The 20996-nt window shown below is 43.4% G+C and overlaps 1 protein-coding gene across 3 annotated transcripts in view; it reads right to left on the reverse strand.

The window, feature by feature from the left end:
• Positions 1–629: 629 nt before the first annotated feature.
• The window catches only part of LOC147210451 (diacylglycerol kinase zeta-like), a 54615-nt gene continuing 34248 nt past the window's right edge, over positions 630–20996 (reverse strand). For all 3 annotated transcript variants that reach the window (XM_086110798.1, XM_086110789.1, XM_086110780.1), the window contains 12 exons: positions 20079–20145; positions 18419–18459; positions 18187–18329; positions 17985–18071; positions 9967–10029; positions 9809–9865; positions 8277–8326; positions 4042–4082; positions 3781–3901; positions 3664–3700; positions 3160–3259; positions 630–1390 (listed from right to left, as the gene is read on the reverse strand). In XM_086110798.1, the coding sequence (XP_085966924.1) occupies positions 1274–1390; positions 3160–3259; positions 3664–3700; positions 3781–3901; positions 4042–4082; positions 8277–8326; positions 9809–9865; positions 9967–10029; positions 17985–18071; positions 18187–18329; positions 18419–18459; positions 20079–20145 (924 nt within the window). In that variant the 3' untranslated portion in view covers positions 630–1273. The remainder of the gene's footprint in view (positions 1391–3159; positions 3260–3663; positions 3701–3780; positions 3902–4041; positions 4083–8276; positions 8327–9808; positions 9866–9966; positions 10030–17984; positions 18072–18186; positions 18330–18418; positions 18460–20078; positions 20146–20996) is intronic.

Consider the following 20996-nt stretch of genomic DNA (forward strand, 5'->3'; position numbering starts at 1 on the left):
GCGGTGGAGCTCAGAGAGGTAAAGTGTGGTGAGGCCATTTAAAGCTTTGAAAAAACAAATAAGTGAATCTCTAAAATGTATAGGGAGACAGAGTAGGAGTGCTCCCTCTTACAAGTATCAGTGAAGAGGCGAGCAGCAGCATTTTGGACCAACTGGAGGCACTTGATGGAGGATTGGCTGACTCCAAAGTAAAGCGCATTTCAGAAATCCAGCCGAGATGCGCCAAAGGCATGAATGACCGTTTCAAAGTGCTGTTGAGAAAGGAGAGGCTTGACTTTAGCCAGCTGCCTAAGACGAAAGAAGCTGCATTGAACAACAGCACCAATTTGCCGGTCCAATTTAAGACGCAAGTTCGAGACTGTTGGCTTGAGATAAGGAGCCAGGGGTCGCAAGTCAGCGGGATGGGATGCACAAAGGCCACTGGGACCAAAACATCATCACTTCCGTTTTCTTTTCATTGAAATTCAAGAAATTCAGCGCCATCCAGGTCTTGAGTTCCCCCAGACAGGACAAAAGTGGAGTACTGTACTTCCTTTTGATTTAGAAAAATATCAGATGGTTTAAAGCTTATCCTTTTGGAACTGCGGTAGCAGCTGGACAAAAATGTTCAAAAGTATGCAAACTGAAACCACTGGAAAATGTTTTATTACCTCATGACAATTTCAAAAACTACATTAGATACGACAAAACAACAAACACAACCAGTGTATCAACTTAATTGTCAGATATTATTGGCAAGTACGAATAAAAGTAAATGCGCTCGCAAGGTAGAGATGCTAACATCAATTTCTAAAGTTTTCGAACAAATAAATTTGATTCTTATTCTTTCTTTTTGGTGTGTGAATATTTGGCTAGCTGCCGTGCAAGCAACTTATCAAATAATTTACTATGCGCACTTACTGTAAGTAAAAAAAAAAAAAAGGCAACAACAAAAAGTACAACTCGAATAGCAAAAACACTTTCTAAAGGCTTCTAGTTTTGTTTTTGCTTTGTCAGTCATGTGGAGGGAAACTGGGTCCAAACAGAAAAGAAAAGAAAAAACAAACATCACATGAATGGCCCCTTCATGGCTATTTCGGTAACTCAAAATGTAAAAGTAAAAAAAAAATCCAATAAAAAGGTCCGAGACATCTGTTAATGTTCCACTCAGATTCCAGGAAATGTCCTGAGTTGCTTCTTGATCAATACGTGTTTGACGTGTCCTCATCGTGGCGACTTTTGGCACAGCTCCGCCGTCACCCGGCAGCTTCTCGCGCTGTGGTTCTGAAAAGGCTTAGACGGCCGTTTCTTGGTCCTCCCTCTGGATCATTTGGTTGTGCTGCCGGTTCTCCAGGTAAGCTGCCAGCTCAGCATCGTGAGCCCTCTCGGCCCGGTTCTTTGGGGTGTCACCCTGCGGGCAGGCAATTTTTGGACTTGTTGATACACTTAATGTGTATATTTCTCACGCTTGCATATTCAGTCGCTGACGGTGTGGTGGTACACTCGCCTGACTTGTGTGTGGGCGGCGTGGGACCGAATCCCACTCGGTGACGGTGTAGATGTGAGTGTGAGTGGTTGTTTGTCTCGAGATGTGACCTGCGACCAGTTCAAGGTTGTAGTGTGCCTGAAGTCAGCTGGGATAGGCTCCAGCAACTCCTCGCGACTCTCTTTGGGATAAGTGGTGTTGAAAATTTTGGATGGGTATCAAACTCGGGGAATGGTCGACCGGTTGGCACGTCGGCCTCACAGCGCAGCAGTGCGGGGGTTTGATTGCGGCTCCTGTGTGGAGTTTGCATGTTCCCCCTGTGCCTGCGTGGGTTTTCTCCGGGTACTCCGGTTTCCTCCGTATTCCAAAAACATGCAAGGCATTCCATGACAAACATTCCAAGAACACCCGCTGACATCTCCTCACACTGTCATTACATTTCAGTCTGCCTTGAAAATCACTGCCACTTTTTCGATCAATCAATTTTTTTCTTTTTTTCCCACGCTTTCTCATGTTTTGTGATTTTTTATTTTATTTTTTACTTGATCACCTATCATTAACGCAATTTTGTTATATTTTTCTTTTATGCTGCTTAGTTGTTGGGATTTTATTTGGATTTTCATCTTTTCAATGAATTTCATTTTTTTCGCCTATGTCAAGCACGATGGATTGAATGTGTGAATGGTGCTATATAATTAAACTTACTTTGCTTGCCAGCAGTGACTGCATGTATTACACTACAAAAAACCCCCACAACAAAAAAACATCCACATCGCCATGCAGGCAAGGGAGAGATGCCAGAAGATGAAATACCCCTGAGCAGTTTGGGGGTTCACTGTCTTACTCAAGAGATCCTCCACAGTTTTCAGGCAGCCTAGCAGCCAATCGTCATCCTTCATATTTGTTTTCTTCTTTTGTTTCAGCATTCAACCTCTTGACCACTAGCTTCTTATAGTAAAACACACTGGAATGTTTACAGTGCTGCATGACGTCCCGGGAGACCTCCGGAGGAATAGCGCTGTTGTCTTTGTCTCTGAACTCGGCTTTGTTTGGCAGGCTCCTCTTCAATAGTGACAAGGGCCGCGGCGATCAAATCCGAAAAATCGAATAAAAATTGACGCAGAAAGCCTGTCAGGCTGTCTGCATCAAAGTCTGCAGAATGATGTACGTCTATTCAAACCGTCTGAAAATTATCCAATGGCTCTTGTGAGCTGCTAGCAGCTATCCGCTAAAGCCGGAATTGCCGCTAAATGCTGGCGACAGGCGCCGTACAATACATGGTCAGACAAATTAAGTGTTTTTTGTGCCCTTAATTAGTGATTTAATATCTTTTCAGGACGTTGTTCAGGGATGGCAATGGCTAGTGATGAAAAAAAGTGGAAAGGGGCGTGGCCTGGACAGGGCGACCAATCACAACAAGTAAGCCATCATACACGTCCAATCGCAGGGCTGTTTACTATCGGAAGATGGAAAGACTGATCGGGAGAGCTCGTGAAAACTCGATGATAAGGTACCTGACCCCCCTAAAATTTTCTCAACGGATTTAGACGATTCACAAAAAACGATCAATTTAAGAAATAGAACGGCGGATTTCCGCGTATCCGCGGAAAATTGCCATCCCTGGTTGTTTTGCGAAATTTTCTCTATATCGAGTAAGGGAGGTTCCCTGCATGATTTTTTTTTTCTTAACCAACCTGCATGTCGGTTTTCATCAGCGAGGCTCCCGCTTCTACCAGGTAGTGACAGATGGTCCTGCGACACAGTGACGCGGCCCGATGAAGAACTGTTTCGCCGCTGTTGGAAGACCAGAAGCAGCATGAGACCCAGAGGAACACTTTTCTCTCGGTCTATTGATGTCTGTCAAACTGGCTACAGAGTGGTACCTTGACTTATTGTGCCAACTTTTTTTGAGATAGGAGCTGTTGCTTGGGCAATTTTATGCTTTTATATGTCAAGTAGGTATGTCCAAAATCACAGTGATATTTGTCTTCATTAAAACTTTAAAACAAAAATAAGAATTGTGTAATTTTTTGAGGGCACAGGGGGGGGGGGGCACAGAACAGGCATTTCGAGGGGGGAAATTGATTTACTACGCAAATATAAACAATTATACGCTCGGTCACTGAATAAATGAAAGTCATAAATCAAGGTACTGGAAGTGATACGTTTAATTACGTTCAAGACAAACATGAACTCACTGAATGTCTTCCGTCTTATCAATGAGGTCCTTTGGAGCTGAAAAATTCAAGAAGATGGCAAATGAGTGGACTCCCAAGGCAGTCACGTGACCTCCACGGAGGCATACGAGCAGTTACCGTTGTCAAGGATGAAGCGGACCATTTCCTTGCTTCCCGCGCTGACAGCGTGGTGCAGCAGGCTGCAGCCCGATTTGTCAACAAATGTCAGGTCACATCCTTTCTCATGCAGCTCCTGTAGCTTTTTTCCCGCCGCAAACACAAAAATATATTCACTTGAGCTTTATATAGAATAGAAAACAACAAATGGCGTCAAAATGGAAGTTTAATAGGAGGAGGAGCAACATGATCAAATTTGCCCACCCACCAACACACACTCACCTTTTTCAAGTTGTTGGTCTTTACACACTGCATCAACAGCTCTGTAAAGATACCAAAGAATTACATAAAAGACATTGCCAAATCATGAGTTTCATTCAGTCATCTTCAGTTTTAATAATGTTCAATATGTGAGTTATGATTCATTTTATACTAATGACATAAAATACAACAAAACAGTCAGTTGTTATTGGCATGTTCTTCCCGGACCTTTGTTTGAACGTAAACTTTTTCAACAGTTAAAAAAAAAAAAAAAAAACATCAGAGTTTTGTTACGCAAAGTATGTGTGTGGCTGAAGCAAGGCCATGAGATGAATGTTCATTAAGTTGACCCCAATCCTTGCTCTCACCGCCCCTCTCTCTAAAAAGCAGCGACCTAATCCAGTTATGTGAGGCAGGCAGAGAGAGGGAGAGGGAGGTGGGGGGGGGGGGGGAGAGATGACAAAAACAAATTCTTCAAGAGCTTTCGTGGCTGGAAAGATCAACACACACACATAGACTTGCAAACAAAAGGACCTGGTCTTTATCTACATGACAATACAAAAAAAGTCTTCTTCAACTAATACCAACCAAGCTCCCGTCTTCTGTTTCTGTGTTTTATTGGACATGACAAGTAAACATTCACAAGCACGGTGGCGGAGGGTGTGTGTGTGTGTGTGTGTGTGTGTGTGTGTGTGTGTGTGTGTGTGTGTGTGAGAGCGGTATGTGAACCTTTGTATTTACTTTGTGGTTGAACCTCATCTGGCAGGAATAACCTCAGCCAAATGTTTGGTGTAATTGCAGGTCAGACCCGCGCAACAGTCTGGAGGAATTTGAGACCATTACTCGTTACAAAAAGTGACTACAGCAACACGAAGCTGGGAGCAAGCACCTCTGTGAAGGTGGACTAATGAGACTTAAATTCACAATCCCGTTGTTATGGATGCGAGAGATGTGTAAATTGATTTGTGTGAGTCTGAGGTTAGGATAAAATCAATCCACCGCATTATAAGCTAATCAGTGACAGGCAGTGAGGTTCATGGCAGGTGAGGCAGTGGTATTTTTGCACATTTATTTCAAAGGCTACTCACTGGATGATGTGCAAAACATGAATTTTAATATAGGCCTAGACCAGTACTTATCAAGGGGAGGGTGGGGGGGGGGGGGGTCCAGATGGACTGGGGGATGGGAACCCAACCCACAGGGGGTGCTTTAGGTGTGATGCCACGGGGAGTGCGATTGACCTGGGGAACATGCTTGATTTGCCAGACAAGAATCAAATGTCATCACACATCCACTCCAGTAGGTGGCAGTGGTGCTCTCATTTATTTATTTTGGATTTCAAGAAAACAGATGCACTTCAAATCTTTTCCAAAACAAAACAGGTTATATTTTTCTTTGTTGTCAGTTTGTCTAAATTTCTTTTTGGGTTTGTTTTCTTGAATGTTCATAAGGCAGATGTACTTCTAACATGGACAAAAGACCCAGTACTTAGTCACAGGGAATAAAATGTAGTTGCTGTGCTGGGGTGACTCTTATTTAGTTTAACAAAATTAAGCCACACTTGTGATTGGCGTCGTGTGTGCACTTGCTGGTCTCGGTTCTTCGTCCAGTCGGTGGACGAGAAACCGTAACGGGGAATTGGAAATTTAAAATGCAAACAAACAATCGCGTGAGAACAGTCCCACTTCCAATCCATTGCCAAGACTCGATGCTCATCCCAAACTATATCTGACTGACACAATTGCATCACCGGCAGGCTAAATTAATTTTAACCCGCATTCGGTAGGTTGCAATCAAATTGAAATGTGAGTTTGCAAGCAATTTCCTAACCGTATGACAGAGTCACCTACTTTTCACACAAACATTATTTCCTTAACTACTTTTACGTCTTTGATGATGTCTATTAAGTCGCCCAAAAAAAAAAAAAAAAAAGTGGAGCACAGCGATTCACCTTCCAAGCTTACTCGCCTGGTGGGGAGTTGCGCTAAGATTTTTTGGAGCACTTGTACACTCCACACGCCATACTTGTGTTTCTCCAGGAGAGAGAACGGCCAGGAAGTGCCTGAAAGGCTCGCTAAGTACAGCGAAGAGAATCAAAATTGTGTGCAGTGCTTGCACAACCTACTTTTCACATCACCTTCCTCGCTGCAGCCTTGCATGGTACCACACGCTGTGCAAGCGTTCGGTGTGCGACAGGGTGGTCAAAACATAAGAAAATAAGCAGCACATTTGATTCGAGCCTGTCGTGATCAGCAATTTCATTTCTTTTCATTCATGTCTGTGGTGCCAGTATGCAGTGCCTGTGATGAATGTCGAATGCTATAAGCGTTGTTTGAAGGTTTAGAGTTATGGAACAGGCGGCCCGGTGACCCAGTGGTTCGCGTGTCGACCTAACAGTGCAGAGGTACCGCGTTCAATTCCAGCTCCGGCCTCCCTGTGTGGAGTTTGCATGTTTTCCGCGGGCCTGTGTGGGTTTTCTCCGGGTACTCCGGTTACCTCCCACATTCCAAAAAGCATGCATGGCAGGCTAATTGAAAACATAAAGCGGATTGGAAAATGGATGGATGGATGGAGTTATGGAACATCTCTGGCTACTTTCCGTTCGCCCATGCGTGACTGTTTTAATAAGTTTGTGTTTTAAAAAGAGTGCGGGAGAGGTAAAGGTACAAAATGTACAAATTAGATGGGCTCGGCATTGTGGATTTTCACCTTTTGCGGGTGGCTCTGGAACACGTCCCCCAAAGATAAATGAAGGTTCACTGTGTAGAACAGGGGTCCCCAAACGTTTTCCTGTGAGGGCCACATAACCTTTCCCTTCTCTGATGGTGGGCCGGTGTCAGTTTGTAACAGAAAAAGTGTGACGATCGTAGGGGAGCTTAAAAAATGTATTGTTTTCCAGAAAGCCACACATAACCAAATAACCCTTTCCAGGTTCTATACAGAAAAAAAGTCAGGAAACAAATAATATCACTATTAATGAAATAAATAATAACTAAATAACCCTCTATGAGTTCTTCACAGAAAAAACAGGAAGTAAATAATAACTAAATAACTCTCTCTGGGTTCTTCATAGAAAAAAAAGCCATGGAACATTAACTTTCTGTTGTGCCATGCACAATCTTAACAGATAAAAGTTCAGCTCAGTTGTCAGAGCAGAATCTCTCTGACACATATGAGCAGTCTCTTAAAGTTCTTGTGTTCCTTCCTTATAATCCTTTTGTAGGTTCCAGTAGGCTTGTAGACACCGCTGTTTGCAGTTAGGGGGTTTTGGGGGCGTTTTTAACACAGTGACGGGTCATTTTGACCCGAGGACAACATGAGGGTTAGAGGGCCGGGCCAAATGTGCTGACGGGCCGTATCCGGCCCGTGGGCCGTAGTTTGGGGACCCCTGGTGTAGAAGATCCTTGCCTAAGAATGCACGCATGCCCCCCCTCCTACCCCGCCCTCCTCCTTTCACATACACACGCACGCACACGTCACATGCTCCACTGAACTATTCCATTTGATGCAAGCTAGCTGACCTTATGGGATCTGTCAGTGTGTGTCAAAAACGAGCAAACATGAGAACGTTCAAAAAAGACAATGTGTGCGGAATAGCAAGAGTTCAACACCAAAAGGGCTTTGGAAAAATAAGCACGATTAAGCTTACCTGAAGTTTCAGTTTACTCAGATTGCAACAAGAGTTTCAGGGGAATTCAGAAGCTTCCAGTAGATGAAAGAAACCCTAACTATGATTTGATTGGATGATGTTCCCTGGTCCTCTGGCAATACCTTGACATGATTTTTGCATGATTGCTTTTCTGCCCATAATTCAGTTCTGTTTCAAGAGGTGAGTATTTCAACAACAACAAAAAAAACTTGAAGAGCCCCGAAGTGTCATGTTTTTTTGCCACTTAAAATGAAACCTGAATTAAAAGATAAGACTTTAGCTGGCAGAATAGCCCATTTAGCTAAGCAATAATTTGATATCCAAACTACGGTGATTGCGGAAATGAGACAGTTAAGGAGGTATCATCACGCGGACGGACGCCCTTCCAGTTAAAAAGAAAGCAGCAAAACAAACTGCATGAAAAGTGAGAGCAAACTGTGCGTCAGACAGGAGAATCGCATCACAAAAGCTGGCTTGCTTCGACAGGTTTTTTTCTTTTTTTTTTTACCCCCTCTGAGACACACAAGCTGCCAAGACCGCCAAGTTGCGTGCCATGCGCAACATAAATGAACCACATTCATGTCATGTGTGTGCGCGTGCACAGTACCTTTTTCTTCTTCTCTTCCTGCATCACTTGACTTTTGACACGTTTCAAGTCTGCAAAGAGACCATCACAAATAATTACGGGCACCGTTTCTGTTTCTTTACAATACAACACCCCCACCCACCCCCGGAGGTTGGATTGCAGTGAATTGAAAGCCGTGTATCAAAAGAATAACATGCGGCACTCAACCCATCAAGTCGCGTCCATTTGTGAGTTCTCGCAGCAAACGTAAGGAAATTGGCCAGCCTGTTCCAACACTTTTGTTGGGCAGTACATTGTGAGTACATAAGTGAAATTGTTGACACAATGTAGGTCTCTTAATTGTGTCGTTAAGTGTGACTCAGTGTGTGACTGAGGCTGTCGTTCATTCAGTAAATTCATCAACAGAAGTTTGCGCTTGAAAAGGAATTGCATTTAATTCATAAAAGTTGGCATCTTATATTAATAATTGTGTATAATTTCTCATACTAAGTAAGTACTGTCTACTTTTTTCTTTTGATTAAAAAAAAAATCAACATAACACAGCTACTATGGCATTCGGAATGGGTTTCAAAGGGTGGGGATCCAAATTCCCAACCGCTCCCGTAAACGCACAAAATTCTGTTTCGTAATAGCAGCGAGAAGGGTGCTGAATGCTAAGCAGGCGATATTAAATACAGTGGTACCTCTACTTACGAACGTCTCTTCATACGAAATGTTTAAGTTACAAAATGCCTCAACGGGGAAATATTGCAGAACAGTAAAAATACAGTGTGGCCCGCGATGCGCAGCTCCGAGTTTCCCGAACGCAACATCCTTATAGCTGCTCTGTCAGTGGCTAGTACCGAGCATCATCCTGATATCCCATTGGCTAAGAGTGACCACTGGCGAACGTGTCTTTGTGTGTCAACCGATGGAAATGTGTTATGCAGTGTCCTCATCATTCGCCCCTCGGGCCACGAGGCCTTCCGATAGTTTGACGTAAATGTGAATCACCCAAAAAACATGTTCACCAGTCGGGCGATCGCTCACTATGCTGATGTTTGCCTTGGACATTTTCGAAGGATTGTTCAAAGCAAACGTCCTTGGATCTGTTCTTTTCAAAATGCCAGGCAAAAACCACTTCTGAAAGAGGGCAAAAAACGAAAAGGACGCAGTTAAAAGTTGAATGACCATCATTTTTTTTCTTTTATTTTTTGTTTTTTACATGGTGTACAACTCTCATTTATTGTGCAACAATCTAATTGTAACATGTATTTGTTACATATTTTGATGCATTTTTATGCTTTAGGAAAAATTTCCGTCTGAATTTTGGGAAGGGCTTGGAACGCATTAGGGCATTTACACGGAAAACGCGTCTCTACTTACAAAAGTTTCGAGTTCGGAAATTTCTTCCAGAACCAATTAATTTCGTCAGTAGAGGTACCACTGTGCCGGTTCATGTGCCGTTATCTTTTTCCTCAAACTGGAATGCTGAATGTTTCATCAGGCAGAGTAGCCGTTGACAGTGAAATACATTCACTTCATTGGAAAAGTCAAGCCGTGAGAGGACTGACCTCATGACAGGCTTCAGCTCATCAGCAGTGGTGACAGAGCGCTGGATGCAACCTTTTCTGGAAACCACAGAGCAGTCACGGCATGAAACAAAAGAGCCTAAAAATGGTTGCCACTGTTGAGCCACCGTTCATGGAATGTGAAGCAACGGTTGACTAACCTTCGTAGTTTTCTGACCTCAGGTGTTGAACTCAGTGCTGAGGCGGGACTGTCACTGTTCATCCTACAAGACAGCACACAGTGTGTTTGAAAGATCCAGGTCCACACAAACACACACACACACACACACGAGGTATTGCGACACACTGCTATTATAGAAGAATTGAAGAAGCTCATCTAACTTTTTGGGATATGGTCCGAGAGGATTTTTTTTCCCTTAGACAGAGCCCATCAGATGGCCCACAGAGAGGAATACATGGTAGCGTGTCCATATTTCTCTCCGTTTCTCCTTGCTCGGCATTCAGGCAGGTCACGCAGGTGCGCTCTTTCTCACTCACTCTCAGCCCGCACGTCCCCGTCCGGCACCAGCGACGCGGCCGCTCCCGTCGTGGAGCTGTGTTTACAGCCATCAAAAAAATAACGTTCGAGCCAGGGGTATTTATCCTCATCCTGCAATTAGTAGTACAGTCAAACCTCGGTTTTCGAACGTCTGTGTTCTCGACCAAATCATTTTTCGACCAAAAATTTCAAGTTTTTTTATGCCTTGGATTACGACCGAAAATCGTTTCTCGACCAAACTGAGCACACTTGAATGCGCCACAACTCCTCTCGCCTTCCATGCATGAAGAAGTGACGCTAACTCGTGTTGCGTTCCATTGTACAGTTTGTTTGTACAGTATTTTACATATAACCTGCTCTATTATTACATGTGTATACAGTTTATGGTGTAAAATAGTAAAAAAAAAGCTTTAAAAAAGTTGGTTTCTCGACTTGGAACGGATTAAAATTTATTACATTGACTATAATGGGAAACATGGTTTCGGTTTTCAAACAAATCGGTTTTCGAACAGCCTTCTGGAACGGATTACGGTCGAAAACCGAGGTATGACCGTATATGCTTGGCATAATCATTCTTGGTTGTCTTTCGGGTTTTCGTCACCTTAATTTTGCTGTATCCGCACAATAGAACGTGACAATAAAGGCTTTCTATTTTATTGTGTGTGTTGTTTTTGTTTCGAGGACGTTAGACTTGAGCATGTCAAAAGGAGCCACGTGAGTCTCCGCGCAGACGACCCCGACAGGTCCTGCGAAACGGCAAAAGTCTCATTAAATCAGATATGGCACTTCGATTGGTTCACAGACACTTGGATAACTTGAGCAATCAGAAAGGTCATGTGTCATTAAGTTAGCAAACTTAATGACAGATACCACAGAGAATCATTAAAGAATTTGAGCATATCAATGCTGTCGTTACATGTTAGACGAGTAACCGGAAATTAGCACGCCTCTGTGTACGAAACGTGGAAATGATACGTGCGGGGTTGAACTTAATATTGAAAAGCCGGGTGAAAATGACATTAATCACCAACTATTTTTAATAAACCTCCATCCATCTACTGCTTATCCTGTTGAGCGAGAGGTAAGGTACACGCTAGGCTGGTCGCGCTAATGAGCGGGAGGAAAAAAAAATTGCAGACAGAACGGCCCGAGCCAAGATAAATGCGAATGTTTTTGATGCGGTGACGTGCAGTGAGGGTTGGGGCTGGGGAGGCACTGATCATTCATGTTTGTCAAGGCAAGAAGCTTTTAAGTTTTTCAAGTCCCAAAAATCCATACGGGTCCACACAGTCTCACTCAATGAGAATAAAAGGCAGGGAAAGCAGAAAACACTTTTTAAAAAAAAATAGCACAGCTACAAAGCCGGTCTTTATGTGTACACCATTGCGTTTGAAAAGAGCGAGTAGTTTCCCGTCTTTTCCTGACTCCCATTTTTTGAAGCAAACCAGGTAGTTCTGGCGTCGGGCTCCCATTATTTATGATTTCCTGCTTTGTTTGAAAGCCCAGCTTTGAAAAATGTCTTAGTTTGGAAATGAAATGACAGCTTGTAGCATCGCACAGCACACTTTTTGCACACGGGTTAGAGTTCACCGTGACCTGGCTGGTGGCAGGCTATCAGGCTGCTCACTATCGCCGCCTTCCTTGAGGCGGAGGTACTGGCTGCCTCAAGGCAAGCATTTTCCCTGTGGATTTGTTTTCATATCGACTGCCCAAGCCTCACCTCTCGTCGCCGTTTATCGAAGCAGGAAATACAGAATTTTTCTGAATTTTTTTTTACCATAAAAATTGTCAAAATACATTAAGAACCACACCAAAATCATAGTCCAGAGTACAAATATGAATACTTTTTTTCCAGGCTCATGACGACAGGGGCGGCGCAACATCAACTGCCTCCCCTGACTGCACGTCACTGTTTGGATGCATTTCAACTGTTCGGGAGACGTAGCATACACAGGCCTCTAACACTGCCTGCTCTTGATATTCTGGAAATGCATTCAATTACCGCTGCTGGTCATCGTCATTACTGATGATGATGAAGATTATGATGATGGTGGAGCAGCTTACGTTTCGCTGTTTGCCTCCACAAAGCCAGCGACCGGCTTTGTGAGCGCAGTCAACTGGATGTGGATTACGACAAAGCACCAGACATGATAAGGGGAGACTTTATTTATTTTTAATTGTGACCATAACACTGAGATACAGTAGTCCTTCATTTATTGTGGAGGATATATTCTAGAAGTCCCCTGCGTTAAAGTAAACTCAACAAAGTGGCAGTATTTTGAAGCTTCGATTATTAATTAGTATTTTAAATATAAGTGCATAATACATCAACTTGAGTATAATTCAGTGCTGCTTCCGTGACAAAAAAGTAAAAATGAAGTTGTATACATTTTGATTTTAGACTTTTCAGAAAACATCCATAGCTTGACACTCGTCCCGTCACCCTCCGGTCACAAACAACGTGACACTAGCAGCAAAGACATTTCAAGTCAGTCTACTCTCTTTATAAAAAGTTGTCTGAGAGGCCCATCAAGCCACTGACAAGAAAACAAAAAAAAAAAACCCAAACAAACAAACAAAACAAAAAAGGTAGCAACCCATTAAACTAAAAGCAATAATGTCTCTAAAAACAGAAGTCAGACTTCTACTCATGCTGGACACCACCCGAGTCTTTTGCTTAAAATATGAATCTCTTTTCATCACACTAATGTCCGGCGGATATGATTTTGCTATATGATTTAGAGTGGCTTCCACACAGCGCAGTTTTTAGTGTTATGAAATCAACTGACACAATGTGCACATTGGCAAACGTGTCGCTCATTCAGTCACTGAATGTTCACGGTGCCGAAAGACTGTTTGGATTCGTTTCATGGGAAAGGCAAAGGACACGGCAGAAGACAAGTTTTAAAGTTGCAAACCAGAAAAGAAAAGAAAAATGAAAGCTTTTGAAGTTTCTATTCTTCAAAAAAAACTAAATTAAAATTAATTAATTAAATTTTAAAAAGGATTAAGTGCCGATATGTCACATTAATAGAAGTAGCTTGCGGAGGCTATCAAATCGTATGCTTCAGTAGAGCAATATCCTGCCATATTGGGGGGTAGGGGGGGGGGGGGGTTGCAACGAGTGCTTCCTCTGTCAATTTACATTTTACAATTACAAAGCAATTGACTACTAAAGAAGAATAACTCACCAATTAAGTTGAGGTTTCCTTGGTTCAAGCCAAGCAGCTGTAATTAAAGCCAGCAGTTAATTTTATTCACTGCCAACTAAAATATTGTTGTTTTCGTAACCGTTCTATCTGAATGCCTCTTGAAATATTCCCATTGACAGACAGGGTTGTACAAGGCGCTCACTTGGAAGTCTTCTCGAGTCACGGACAAAAAGAATTGGGTTTAGGAAGCGTTAATCTTGTCTTATATATACAACCTGATTGGAAAAAAGAAATCTGAGGCGGAAAGTTAAACTAATCGACTATGGCTGCATAAGTATGCGCCCCCGTTTATAATGGGGGTGAGTGGCTATGAGCATCATCACATTCAAACATTCTGCAATCATCCTCGTCACCCCCAAATCAAGTTCAACAGAACCGGGTCGGCTTCTCCTGCCATTTTTGTCGTCACGCCTCACACCACAAACCACAGTCCACAGACAGCTTCCATCACATCCGGGGGATCTCATTGCTCAAAGGTAGAAAAGGACTTTGACAGGCTCTGTTTCATCGTCATCGAACGCACCCAAATCCTGGAGTTTGAAAAGCCCGTTTGGTTTCACATGAAACCAAATGGGCTTTCCAACCCCCCCCCCCCAAAAAAATAATTCATAAAATCCCAGAAAACACATCAGGATTCAGGACCAGACTGTGCACCGTCATTCATGAACGCAATTGCTGATGTGCAAGACTTGACAACTCCGCATGAAAGGGGTTCAACCTCATCGACGTCACTCGCTGCACCGCAGGCAATCAGCGACATCGACGCTGCACGCCTCCGCAGACACTGTGTTGTGGATCCCTATTATTCACTTACCAGTACCGGGATCAGTTTCATTTTTTTTTTTTTAATAATTTCTTTTCATCTCTTAGCAACATTAACATTTCATGTCCTATTCCTGATTAAGCAGAAGGTGAAAAAGTACTCTTAGCCTCCATAGGTTATTCATGTAAATTGGATAAGTAAAACAACTCAGCGGTGCGAAATAAGGAGCCAGATGAGATATAGTACATATTTGCACAGGCGCATACGTTCTTAAATTTTAAGGCAGCGTCTCGAAATCATTCCAATGCAACTGCATGTGAAGGGTCATTTTTGTTGGCTGCAGAGTTTGATGAAAGCAGAAAAGTTACTTAAAAAGGCTCTTCCGCAGACACTACCGAGGGCATGCTATAGGATCACCGCGTCCATTAACGAGAGGAACATTCCCCAATGCGATTTTGAATAAATAATGAGACGGCCTCATTAAATCAAAGGCACCCGTTGCTTCATAGGATGTCCCCGCTATAAGTCAATACGTCAAAACGAATATCCTGGGACTTTTTTTGACCCGGGAAGGGTTTGTTTGAACATTTCCACGCCAATGGCAAATTTGAGGAGGAAAAAAAAATATCCTAAAAAATAACAAAACATGTTTTTGCGTGTAGGTGTTTGTCAGAGAGAGATAGAGCGGGTGATGGAGAGAAGCTAAGAGAGGGATGTAATTATCGTGGGAGGGATATTGTTCACCTCTGGCCGAGCGTGGGCAAATTGCTACGCTGCTCATGTGTGTGTATGTGTGCGTGTGTGTGTGTCTGTGTGTGCGCGCGTGTGTGTGTGTGTGTGTGTGTGCACGAATCGAAATACAGTCAAACGATGTGATTCAAGAGCTCTGACGTGCATTTTATTTCTCCCTCCAACCTTTTTTTCGTATTACCATTTCAATCTCTCCCTCACCCTCTCTCTCTCTCTCTCTCTCTCTCTCTCTCACTCCAAAGTGCACAAATGCCTCTCGGACGACTCATCCCTGCACCTCATCCGCCCACTTGATCCACTCAGGATTGCAAATCAGACTGCCAACACAAACAGGCATACACACTGGCACACAGATTAGCCAATGCATTCCGCCGCTAGGATCACAATATGATGCTGTCCCGTATGTCAACTTTCTCAGATCGTAGCACTTTCTGAAGTCCAACCAGGTTCTTATGTGCTGCACCAGTGAAATAGTCCTCACTCAACAATTTAGTCTTTTTTTTTTTTTTTTAAACATTCTGGCTTGTCCACTTGTAGTAATGTGGACGACGCTGTCGTATGCAGAGAAAATACGAATGATCCCGGGGGGACTCTATAGAATATGTCAATCATAAGTACCTCGAGTGATGGCCTACATAACTTCTACATCTTCTAAAACGGCTTATTCCCAAATTATATTGACTCAAGGCACATGTTTCATTTGTGGGGGGGAAACAAACAAAAAAAAAAAATGTCACACCACCAAACAAAGTAGTGCTCGAACCATATGGATGTTTTAAGGCTCATGCCGATTCCATAATATTCCACTGCAGTGCTTCCAAGCATTTACAAGCTCCATCCGATCCTACTTGGTCAATCGGCACATTTTCAACTTGGATTAAAGAGCCTTGAATAAAATCATTTCGCGTTGGTGTTCTTTTTCTCAAAAAAGCTCATCATTTCTAAAATACTGGGGGTGCTTCTGTTTTTTTTTTTTAAAGGATGCACAATGATATACAAGGGAAAAAAATATACAAGTCAAATCCCACATTTGAAACAAATCTGGGGTTTGACTTTGATGACACGATTTAATTTAATTACACGGTGAAATGAACATGAGGACTTTTTTCCCCCTCCCATTCAATTACCAATGAATGTGGCTGCCTCAGTGCAAAAGATGTTGCATTTTATGCGGAGGCAGGGCAAGCTCAAAACCATGAATGCATTCGCACGCACGCACACGCATTCAGGTTTCATTTAGCTGCTTCTCCCACAGCAAAAGAAGGAATGTAAATAAACAGTATTATTCATGAGTACAGTATAACTCCTCCACGGGAATAGTGTATGCATACACTCAGGCTCAGATACATAAAGGGCTGAGAATTATTACTGCCTACTTGACGCAGGCAGGCTTTGCCATCTAAAAGGCTCGACAATCCCAACAGCCCCGACTCACCGTGAGCCGGCCAATCTCATCCCACAGCATCTACTGTACTCTGTTCTCCGAATGGGTGTCATCACGTCATTTATTTCTCAGGCCTCCGATATGCCTCTTGCTAAAAGCTCGTGTGTTCAGTGCGACTTCATTTATGCACGCATTTTTCAAACATCCAAAGCAGCACTTCTTTTACACTCTATGGACAAAAATACGTGGACGCTTGGCGAATCAGTGGTGAAAATGAAGGGCCGAACCCACCATGATTGAACTGCGGACGGTGACAGCACTTCATTTGCACCCTCAGTTTTCTCCATCCCCGAAGGTCCTTTTCGCACATCATATCGTACTAATGACATCCCGGCGCAAACACGCCCTCAAAGGTTTGACAGCGAAGTGCAGTTTTGCACCCGTTGTCCTTCTGACTGCACACATGACAAATTATAAATGCTAGCTGTGCGCCAAGAACACCGCGGCAGAACAATGGCAATTCGGAAGAGACTCGTTCGCTTAATTTAAATCGTCAAAATGTTTAGAACTGCCGACTGAACCTGTTATTTTGCTTTGGCCCCCTCTGTTGTTGTTGTTTTTTTAACTATATTTATTTGTTTCATTCCATATTTTATTGCTGTTTGATTAAATGCAATATGACATACTGCACGGTGTCCTTCAGTTCCAAGAAAGGCATCTTTGAATAAAACACATCAGGAAATTATTATTATTATTATGACTATTATTCTAGAAGGATGAAATTATCAGAATGAGAGCTAGGGAATCCGACCGAGGAGGCGGAAATGGGACTGTCATCAGGCTGGCTCAGGTTGAATTGCCGTCTTTCTTGACGCATCATTACTTGGTCAACGGAGGTTTTGGAGAGTGGGAGGGACGTCATTTGGGGCGACATGTCTTGTCCCTGTCGGGAGCGTTCCCTCGAGTTGCTCTGGCCATGCGTTCCCTCGCTCAAAATACGTTTCCATTGAGTAGCGGCAAATTTGCACCCGCTTTTCCGAGGCACCATTGGCGTCACTCAAACTGCGCGTGGCTATTCACGCTCGGGCTAGTGAATTAGCCGTTGTTTATCAATGAGGCTCATTTGCATAGAGGTGAGCAATTTCTCCACCAAATATATGCATATGACATCATTTAAATATGCGCAAATACCACAGGCGCACCGAGACACATATTCTGCTTGGCATCTCAGTTAGGGACCATTCTGAGCATTTTTGTGCATTTGTGGATTAGGCACCGTTTGTCTGCTCCGTTTTTCCCAGTTAGCGCCACGCAAAAGCCACGCGATCCTTCAGTGAATTTGGCCGCGTTTTACTGCATGTTTGAGAAGGTTGAGAAGGTTGCACCTCACCTGCTCCCCTCATGAGAACCACCACGATCAAAAATAAATAGCTGAACGGAAAGCATTCACTCGAAATGTTACTGGCTTTAAAACAGGGAAGGACTTTTTCAACTTCACGCTTCAAGAAATAAGGATCTGTGCGTCTGAATGAACATGAAAAGTTGAGGCGGAAATGAAAGTACGTCCTTACTTGTTCGAAGAAGGCGAAGTTGGAGAAAGACAGGGAGACACAGGGAAGACAAACACTTCATCGGGGTTCTGACCTAAGCTGCTTGCCCTAAAAGATGACCCCAAAAAAAAAGGTTAAGACAATTTTTTAAAAAAAAGTTATATGGGGTGGGTCAAGTCAGCGTGTTAAAGGCTGACACACAAGTGGCGGTATTCTGACCTACCTGTTTTCGGCCGAGCGGGGGGAAGGATGAACCAGGTTGGGCATGGCCGTTGGGGAGGTGCCGACCGTCATTGTAACAATCAGTTCCGGGTCGAGGATAAAGAGTTCCTCGTGGGAGATTTCGGACACGTAGTTGAGATGTTCCTGATGGAGCAATTGGCATTTCAAGGCAAGGAACCGAGGAGTCACGTGGCAACGCATCACCAAAGCCTCCAAAGAGGAGATCAACCCACCTGTGCTCGGTCGATCCTATAAAAACGATCAGCTGTTGTCGCTGCGGAGAGAAAGTACAACTTGTTGTAAAAGACGAGAAGTGTAAAAGTGTTGTCTTTCGATGAAATATAATCCCCTTCACTCAACTCAACTCAAAGGTTGCGCCACTCCGCGAGTGCCGCAATTAAAGACGAGGTGCTACTACGGAGCTCATTTGCATTCCATAAGATCATACAGTAATCTTCGCCGGAGAGAACGTGCCGACACGAAATGCCACATCCGTCTCATTCTCTTTGCTCATTTATAGAGAGAAATAATCTTTTCTTGGTTTACAGTACCCCCCCCCCCCCTCCCTACAATCCGAGTTTCATGGAAATCAGCTGTCTTAGAACCTAAAATACCTTCCGAGCTAGCAAACTTATATCATGTAAACGAGTGAGGCGGGTTTTATTGCGCAAGGTTTCCTTCCACTGTATTTATTATTCCATAATGACACCGAATCTCATTTCCTTTGTTGTGCTCACATCCTGACTGGATCTTTTTTGGGGTTCAAAATTCCACAAGGATTCTTTTGAGCTCATTAGGAATTCCTCATATGTTTGATGGCGAGATGTTTTTGTTCTTCTTCAAAGCCCCTCGCAAAATTCAATGAATGTTCATCATAGTCACTGGCGAATATGAGTTGGGTTGGAATTATTTAGGGGGTTTGAAGTGACAGCAAATGTTTGCTTTTTATCGGATAGGTTTTAACCGCCAGCTCATTTTCGACACAGCACCTGTCCTCATTAGGGCCACAGGGACACTCACGTCGCCCATTTAGAGTCTTTTCAATTTTGGAATGCGGAAGGAAAGCGTCGAACACCCGCGGAGAAAATATGTCAAGCACGGGTTCAGCGAGATGCCAGGTTTTCAACCATCCATCCAATTAACATGGCCAGATTGCCTTCATTTGGGCGACGGGTGAGCTGGAGCCCATCCCAGCTGACTTTGAGCGAGAGGCGGGATCCACTACGGACCAATCGCAGGGCACACCTAAGACAAAACGACCATTCACACTCACGTTCACACCTCGGGGCAATTTAGATTCTTCAATGAAACTAACATGCATGTTCCCTGAATGTGTGTGTGTGGGTGGGTCGGTTGGTGGGGGGGGGGGGGGGGGGAACTCACACAGGCAAATTGCGCTGTGCCGCCGGTTTCAAACAAGCAACGCCAAACTCTAATGATGACTACTTTGACCAAATGTCCAATCAATATGTTTGACAATGTTATGCATGCCAGGCAGCGTTTATTAGTATCAGGAGGCAGGAGTTTCCCAGACGCCCGTGTTGGCAGCCAAAGCAAAAGCTGTTAACAAGTGAAAATAATGAACTGTGTGGGCTGTCTCTCGGGCAGCCATCTGAGCCGCTGAAAGCATGAAACTTGGAGTCATTTAAGCAAAGTTTAGCTGCAAAGTTCTATCAGCCTCCAGGCGAAGTTAGAAAAAAAAAAAAGATCTACAAATTCAAAAGCGGTGTTGTTTTTCATCATTTCAGGGTGGGATTGGACTCTACTGACAGCCATTTTGCACGCGGATATGCTGATCTTCGTGCTTGTCCTTCATAAAACTGCAATTCCTACTCTTAATGACCGACAATTCATACCCCAAATGGAAAAGATTGACGAGGGATGATCACTTACAATCAAGGAAACACCACTTTGGCGACAATCGCTGCAAGGAAACATTCTTCGTCTTGACAGCTTCCTCCTAAACAGAAATCAGACTGTTTGAAAATGTTCAACAAAGAGAATCTGAGGCTGAAGAATGATAACTGGAAAACACACGGAACATGCAGCCACGTCCTTAAACATTGAACAACAGAAATCACAAAGACTCTGAAAGATAAAGCCGCACGATCTGCATTACACCCAGCCGTATTTATTTAAGTCCTTACAACACTGTTCTTTCTAAATAAAAACATCTCTCTCCCATTTCCTCTGGTACCCATTCGGTCGTAGGCAACAAGTTACAAACCTTGTGTGATTTATACAGAGACGGCTACGGTAACATGAGCTCCTGACTGCCAACTACAACATCTCCTCTGATCCCGAGGCAACATATCAAAGGCGAGCTACAGAAAAAAAACGCATTCTGGAATTCCTGTGTTTTGTCTTTTTTTTTTTTTTTTTTTTGACCAATGACTTGATCAAACATACATCAGGATTTCAGACTATGTACAAAGGTGTCCCCCCCCCCCCCCATACACACACCCAACAAAAATTGTCTCCCCTTCAATAAATAAATAAACCTATATGACCAAACAAATCTGAAATACTGGATTTAGATTAGTGGCAGGACCTACTCTTGATGGCACCCGGTACACCTTCATCTATCCCTGCCATCTTTGGGCAGCAGGCGGGGACACCCTGAACCGGTTGCCAGCCAATCGCAAGGCACACAGAAACAGACAACCGTCTGCGCTCACACTCACACCTTGGGACAATTTAGAGTGTTGCATGTTTTTGGAATGTGGGAGGAAACCGGAATAATAATAATAATAATAATACATTTTATTTATAACCGCCTTTCAAGACACCCAAGGACACTTTACAAAAACA

This window comes from Hippocampus guttulatus, chromosome 1 (assembly GCF_054856545.1).
Source record: "Hippocampus guttulatus isolate MCC_2025c chromosome 1, RoL_Hgut_1.0, whole genome shotgun sequence".
In the NCBI taxonomy this organism is placed as follows: domain Eukaryota; kingdom Metazoa; phylum Chordata; class Actinopteri; order Syngnathiformes; family Syngnathidae; genus Hippocampus; species Hippocampus guttulatus.